General features: G+C 54.7%; 1 protein-coding gene across 1 annotated transcript in view; it reads left to right on the top strand.

Moving 5' to 3' along the window:
* Positions 1 to 322: 322 nt before the first annotated feature.
* The window catches only part of PFKFB3 (6-phosphofructo-2-kinase/fructose-2,6-biphosphatase 3), a 43,010-nt gene continuing 35,738 nt past the window's right edge, over positions 323 to 7,594 (top strand). Inside the window, exon 1 of the mRNA XM_063323676.1 lies at positions 323 to 416. Within this exon, the coding sequence (XP_063179746.1) occupies positions 401 to 416 (16 nt within the window). The 5' untranslated portion in view covers positions 323 to 400. The remainder of the gene's footprint in view (positions 417 to 7,594) is intronic.

Raw genomic sequence — 7,594 nt, 5'->3', positions numbered from 1 at the left:
CATATCCATTACGCTTAGTTCTGTACTGGTCCTACAAGGAAAAAAAAAACCACAAAAAAATACAAACCAAAAACCAGTTCCCGGTGCCTTAAATCTTTTTTAAGGCCATCAGCTCCCTGTCCTGTCCCTGTCACCGCTCTCGCAGCCCTGCTGTCTCCGGGAAGCGAAGGGTTAAAAGCTCTGAAACTGCAAGAACTTCCTCCTTTCTGCAGTGCCTGCCTCCAAATGACGCTGGTTTCTGCCGGGCTTTGCCCAAATATGTCCGTTTCCTTCTAAAAGAAGAAGGAGGAGGAAGGAAGATAATATACACAAGGAAGAAACATATTTATATATATTATAAAGAGCAAGACATCCGCGCCTGCGGAACTCGGGCATCCAAGCGCAGCCCTGCCTCAGCCTCATGCCGTTCCGCAAAGGTAGGGGCTGGATACGGGGAGGGGGGGGACAGGACGCCGGGATGCTCCCCCGGCCGCGGGGGGACACGCACCTGGGGTACCGGGGCTGGGGCTGGGGTCCGTGCCCCGTGCGGTGCTTCCTTGCAGGGGGGGGGAGATGGGAGCACCGCGCTCTGCCGGGCTTTTGCTGCATCGCTGGGTTTCGGGAGAGGATGGGGGGATACCCCACGATGCTGGAGTTGGGGGGCGGGAGAAATGCAGCCTGCAAAGGGCAACCGGTTCCCCTCCGCCTTCCCTTGGCGGTGGGGTTTTTCCTCTCTCCTTGCTCTGGGGGAATAAACTGCTCTGGGTGGTGCAAGGGCTGAGGACGAGAAGGAAGCGGGATGTTTCCGGGCGGGGGTGGGTGCTGCTGGGGGTTGTTTTGGGCGATGGAGGCTGAGAACTGGCAACCTGCATGCATTTGGGGCCATCCTTGGGAGATGCTCAGCTGGAGGAGCTGTGCCGTTAGGAGCTTGGGAGAGACTGGGGAGGTAAACGGCTTTTGAGATGGGTACCCCACCTGGGCAGCCCTCTTTCACGCCGTGGTGCTCTTTGATCTGCATGCCAAACCATCTCTTTTCCCAAAAACTCCATCCCAGCAGCTGGCAAAAATCCCGCCCCCCCCCCCCCCTCCCTTGCCATTCCTCGGCTTGGCATCGTGGGGCAAGAAGGAGCCAGCTATGAGATCTGAAGTCCTGATGACAGCTCCTGTGCTGCCCCATGGGTGGATGGATGAGTTTTCCATCCTTCCTGGCCCGCTATGAAGCCCTTAATGTCACCTCCTCATATCCATGTCCCAGCGGGGTACCATCGGGCGTGCATGGTGGGGCACAAAGCAGGATGCTCACAGTGGTTCCTTGTCCTAGCAGCTCTATTAGGAGGAGAAACAGAAGGGAAAAAGTCTTCTCCAGGAGTCGCAAAAGCCAGGGGAGACAGGGTTAAGTTGGGATGTGCAAGGACACAGGGAGAAGACGCTGCTCTGCATCTAATCCAGGTGCTTTGCCGGAGCGGATAGGTGTCTCTGGATCCATGGGCATCCGGTGCTGTGCCGGGGGGTGATGGTGCTGGGGCAAGGGCAGAGGGTTACTGCTGCGGAGATGTTACGCACTGAGGCTGGCATGGCACGAAAGGGCAACAGGGAGGGAATGAAAATTTGGGAGAAAGGGTTGGATTTGATTTTCTCACCTCTCCCTGCTATGGGGGGATGTTTTGGGTGTGCGGCAGTTTGCCCGCAGAGATGTTCATGGAGCCCGGAGGACCTCAGGTGCAGAGATTTATGTTGCCTTTTAAGGCTCAATGAAGCGTGATGTGGTTCACACCCTCGCATCCTGACAGCGCAGCAGACTTCAGGTCTTGATTTAATTTTAGGTGATAAATGGATTCGTTTAGAGCAGAAGGAGAGATGCTGGGGGGTGGGCGGTTGGAGGAAAGCAGAGTGTGTCAGCCTTTAAAGGCACTGCGCCCGTTGGGGTGAGCACAGAGAGCTGGGGGGAGCTTCCCATGTTGGAGGGCAGCTCGCGTGACCCAACTGCAGCCTCCGCCAGGATCCCAATGCCAAAAACCATGGGCAGGTCTCCAGCACTGGGGGACATGTGGTGGATTTCCAGTAATGAGGATGTGTTTCTATGCAGCCCTGCCCAGCACACCTGAACTGGGAGGACCCATTTGTTGAGGCACCTGCTGTGCTTGCCATCACCGTTAGATACCTGGGGCACAGCTAACCTGCAAGTCCTAAGGACCTTGCTATGCGCAATTTGGTTCTGCAACTGTTGTGTCACCCTCCCAGCCATAGCTCGTCTACAAACTTCCTCTAGAGGTCAACCTTGAAATACCAGAGAAGCTGCCAGCAGCTCCTTGCATCTACTTGCAGCTCCACCTTGGGAAGGTCCAACGTGGCACAGAGGCCAGGGTGGATGTGTTTTGTCCATCACTTGTGCACATTGCCCAATTCGTGCTGGAGACCCCCCCAAGGACCTTCTTGCAGATGGAGACTGTAAGACTCGCTTAGACTAGAACAGCCAGTGTGGGTTTGGCCATAGCAATGCTTGTAGAGGTTCTCTGTAAGGCCTGGCTGCAGTCTGTGTAGACGTGACCCCAGCTGAGAGCATTCCATTGGGTTGGTGGGACACCATGTCACCAGCCATGCCTAGAGCACTGCTTGGTGGCTGCAGCTGAGCTGCCTGGGCTTCCCATGGGCACATCTATAAGCCACCAGGCAGGAGAGTTGTAGAGAGCATGGTCTTCTGGCTGCCCTTCAAAAGCTGCACAGAGCGAGTTATGCACATCCTTAACTTGCAGGAGAGTCGGCCATGAAGGTATTTTCCCTGTAGTTCAACTTGATGCATTAAAAATACTTGCTGAAGGTGGTGGCCTCAGCCTCGTTGGAGTCAGGATGCCTGGCCCATCCTCCCAGAGGAAAACCGGGACTCCAGCCAGCTCAGCAAGGGGGCTGAGCCTTTCCTTTGGGAACCTTCTGGGAGCAGCACTCACCCAAGGGCTTGCTCACTGCCACCCAGATCTGGGGTGCAAAGAGGAGGCTCTGCCTAAAGGCTGCTGCTCTGCAAATAGCGGGTGGCTTGAGGCACACCGAGACTTTGGGATGTGCATTTTGGAGGCCCTGAGCTGTCTTTGCGCACCTCTGTGTGTGGAAATGGAGTATCCTGGGGAGGAAAACGCAAATTCCCCCCTAGCTCTGCCAGCTTCTCACCACTTGTACATTTGGCATCGCTTTCCTGGGTCTCCCTGACAAGTCTGTGCTAAATCCTCATTGCCTTGGATCTATTCTGTTTCCTTTCTCCCCGGCATTGTAGCCAGCGGCGTTGCCCCAGGATCTGCACTTCATGTCTGTACGACAGTTGCCATTTAGCCGACCTCAAGGCATTTGGCAGTTTCAGATATTAAAGGAAGGTATTTTGAGCAGAGATGCTCGAGGACAGCCAGAAGGAATGAGCTTAGGGCAGGAATTCATTCCTTACAGCATCGCCACATCAGCTGGGAGAGCTGGAGAAAGTCCTGATCCCCAAGCGGTGCCATCACCCTGGCAAAGCCCCGTCGGTGGCTGCAGCTCTGCTGGCAGGAAGTTTTCAGGAGCTTTCACCTAAAATGCCCTTCGCCCTGCCTGAAAAATGTGGTTTAATTGCTGCGGCTGACGCGAGGAAGCCTGGGAGCGTGCAGGTGATAAGCAGCCAGGATATTGGCAGGGAGCAAGACATTTGTCATTTGTCAAAGGACAAGTGGAATCCTGGGGGTGTTGCTGGCTGAGAAGGAGCTGGAGATGAGACTGAAAGCCAGCGAGCAGAGATCAAACCCGTGATGCTGGGAGCGACTGGTTCCCCAGGGTGTGGGTACAGCCATCAGACAGTTGGCAAGGGCATGACAGATCCCCGGTGCAAGGTGCTACCCAGCTGAAAAAAAAATACGTGTCACCATGAATATATTATTTATGGATTTATATAAAGGCGTAGGCTGGCTTTGAGCTGTTGGATGGGGGAACCTGCTGGGTTCATCAGGAGACGTTACTGCTCCTGTGATCCTGAGTGGTGATACATGGCTTGAATCAGGAAAGAAAGAGGACTCAGGACCCTGCTTGATGAAGGGGCAGATCCTGTTGTGGTTGGTGTTGATTTTGTCTGTTGATGGTCTTCTCTGGGACCACTGAGGAAGATCATGCAGGTGGCAGAGGTGGGCCTGGAATGGACACAGGCTGTGGCTGGGAGAGGTGATGGTGGATGCTGTGTCCCCGCAAAGGGGCTCTGCTGACATGGACATTGTCCATGGCCATGCAGCACCAGGGCAATCCCAAGCAGAGACAACTTGGATGACTGCAGACAACTGAGCACACTGTCTTTGCAGGATAAATGAGAAGAACTCACAGCGAGGTGGAGATTAGAAGAGCTATGGGTATGGTGGACCAGTGTTGGGATCCTGTGCAGCATCTGGAAGAGCAGACACAGATTGCAGAGGCAAGAAAAGAAGGAGGGGTGCTAGAAAAAGCACAAGCACAGGGGTCAGGGAGCTGCCGAGGGGTCTGCAGCCAAAACCTGAGCTCTGTCTTTCATCTGCTGGGCTGGCAGTAGGAAAGCGAGCGGTGCCTTGTGGTCACTTCACACGAGTTGGATTAAACATCAGTTCCCAGGCTGAGAGTGATCTGGTTGGGCATCCTTGCATGTGTCACATGGGTGAGATGGCTCTTACCTTCCTTAGTCCTCTGGAGTGAGGTGTACAACTTAAGCCACATGTCCAGCTTCCCCCAGGAGGCAACAAAGAGGCAGGCCCGGAGGAGGGTGCTTTGATAATGGATGGGCCTAGTGGCCTCTCCATTGCCATTGACCCCAAGGAGAGCCAGACATGGGTCCAAGCTGGCAGCACACAGCTGAGATGAATACGACCTCAGGGCTAGCAAGGGGCTAGAGGAGCTGGGCACCCACCATGCAGCAGGGAGCAGCAGGTTTGAAAAACCTGCCCTGATCTTCCCAGGGTCCTTCCTCCCCACATCACAACTACCTTCCCAAGGTTCTGTTCACTCTCCTTCAGCCAAGTTGTTTGGAGACCTTGGAGACTCTATAACAGCAACCCCCAAATGCAGCCCTCGGAATGCTTGCAAGGCACAGAGCAGCTCTCCAAAGAGGCCTCGCTGTGTGTCGCATCGACTGACCCCACTGCAGATACATTGTGTTGGATGTCCCTCAACCACCATGTCCAAGGCACCACGGGGGGTTTGTCTGCATGGAGATTTGCAGCATCCCACGACGCTGGGTCGGTAGACCTGCACAAAGTCCTGCTGATGTCCACCCTCCCCTGGAGGCCAGTGGCCATCAGAGCAACCTCCTGTGAGCAGCTCCCACCCAAAGGTGGCAGAAGTTATTACACAGCGGGGAAAGTGGTAACAGGAGTTATTTTGGCAGGAGAAATGCCCTGGTGGGGATGATGTTGCGGAGGTGATTTCTGTCACCAAGGACTGCAATTTCCAGCTGTGTGGTGGGAGGAGCAGGTAGACAGCCCAGCCGCTCTAACAATACTGCTCTTTATTTTAGCCTTTTCCCACTCTGTTAGCAGAAGTTGTGACACCTTCTGGTCTCATTTCTGCTTGCTGAGCTCAAGCAGGCTCTGGTTAGCAGGAGCAGAGGCGCCTTTGGCACGTGAGCATGAAGGGAAAGGGCAGGGCAGTGCCACATCCCGGGGTCACTATTTCTGCTGTGTGTCCCTTTCTCTATCGAGCACTTCCTCGATATCACAACTCCTGCAGACAGCCGGATTATAACACCCTCTGATGGGAAACTCTCCACTTTTGCAGAGTGATTACAGCTAAAGCAAAACAGGAGGTTTGCCTTTCTGCATCTTTTTTGGTTTTTAAAAGGGATACGTTTGTCACTTTGGGCGGCTTTCTGGCTTGCTGGCAACACCCTGCAAAATCCACGTGCTGCTGGGCTTGCTGGTCATGTCACCCGTCGCTCCTCGATGTCGTGCTTTCCTGGCAGCCTTGGGAAACCTTTCCTCCAGCGCTTCCCGTCAAAGCACCAGGAAGGATTTATGAGCACTGATGAGGATGCATCTGATGGAGAGAAGCGAAGTAGGGAATCGGGAGCTGCTTGCGGGGGGGCGTCCTGCCTGCTGCAGCGCCCTGTGGGGGCTGTCCCAGTGACAGTGACAGTGTGGGTGTCTGCTCGCAGCCGTCTGCTCAAAGGGCAGGGAGGAAACACGCAGCCGAGCTGGACTGAGCTCTTCTGATTCACCAGCCCGTGCCTGAGTCAAACCATCGCCTTGTTTTCAATGAAAACCTTTCCTGGAAGGCTGGAAACCCCCCTCGTGTCCTGCTTTGCACCCTGGCCAGTGTTTCTTGCCAGGGTAGTTTCCTTCTGGCTCTTGGTTTCATCTCTTTCCCTTTCCTCTTATCGGCCTCTTGAGTGAAACATGAGTAAATGACCCAAAGGAGCAGGTGTCTGTCCCCTCATCACACCCGTCCCAGCACGTCCCTGCTCCCTGCAGCTCCAAGAAAGTACTTGGTGAACATGATCTCTCCACTGCCTCTTTGACATTATGCTTTCTGCGGTGTTTACGACCACTCATGCAGAATTTTTAATGGGTTTAAGGAGCCGCCGTGCCTAACAATCCTGTTCTTGATGGTGCTCATGGGGTTGTGCACAACCAAGCAGCAAAGCCCACCACGTCTCGTGGTGTTGCTACAGAAAAGGACGTAGCAGGCTGTGGTGGGGAGGTGGGATGTCCTTCGCTGCCATCAGCCAGAGGTGGGACCACCACCCAACTTGAAGCTGGGGTATGAGGCTTGTGAAGGGATACGTGCTGCTATGGGGGAGTGTAAGCTCCAGTGGTTGTTTTGAGGACCCACTCTGCACCCCGTCACTCCACAGACACCAGCCAGTGGGAAGAGGTGAGTTGTTACAGCTTCTCAGACTTCCTGAGTCTGTGAATTGAAACCACGTAAAGATGCAGTCGCTGATAGCATCTCCTCATCTCCAAACCTGGGAGCGGGCACACATGCCTGTAACCTGCCTTCCCAGGGCCAGCAACCCACCAAGCAACTTGGGATGCTGCAAAACCCCTCCTTTTGGTGTCCTGCCTCCCTCCTGCATGGATGGAGGAGGACTCTGCTTTGCTGTATTTACATGGTGAACAGGCATTGGCATGACCCTGGTGCTTTCTATCTACGCTGCCAGCTGAAGACCATGCTTGGTGGCCATATCACATAGGAAAAGTCCATCTGGCTGGGCTTTGCTGGACTTGGACCATGAAGAAGGGTCCAGCATCTCTGTAGAAATCTCAGCATGGGCTTGAGCTTCACCCCAGTGCTCAGATCACAGCACCAAGACTCCCCGGGCCACTTCTCCACCTGGCATCCCACCACCTCTGATGTTCCTCTTGCCATCAGGAGCCCGTGCCGACAGGGTGGCTGGCACGCCGAACCCTTCCCTAACACGCCCTCAACGATGGAGAAATTCATCTCTGCACGGAGCGACTCCAAAGGCTTTAAATCAGATGACCACGGGTTTTTCATGGAGGAACGTGGGAGGATTTCAAAACCAGCCGCCAGCGAGGCGTGACCCCTGTTTGCCTGGTGCGTGCGTGCACACACGCACACGCAGGCACCCACGTCTCTGCAGGGCACCCCGCTTTTTTCCTCCCCTGCATAGACACATTTTAAG

Source organism: Chroicocephalus ridibundus, chromosome 1 (genome assembly GCF_963924245.1).
Source record: "Chroicocephalus ridibundus chromosome 1, bChrRid1.1, whole genome shotgun sequence".
In the NCBI taxonomy this organism is placed as follows: domain Eukaryota; kingdom Metazoa; phylum Chordata; class Aves; order Charadriiformes; family Laridae; genus Chroicocephalus; species Chroicocephalus ridibundus.
Note: the sequence above shows the minus strand (reverse complement) of the source record. Positions and strands in the feature narration are given on the sequence as shown.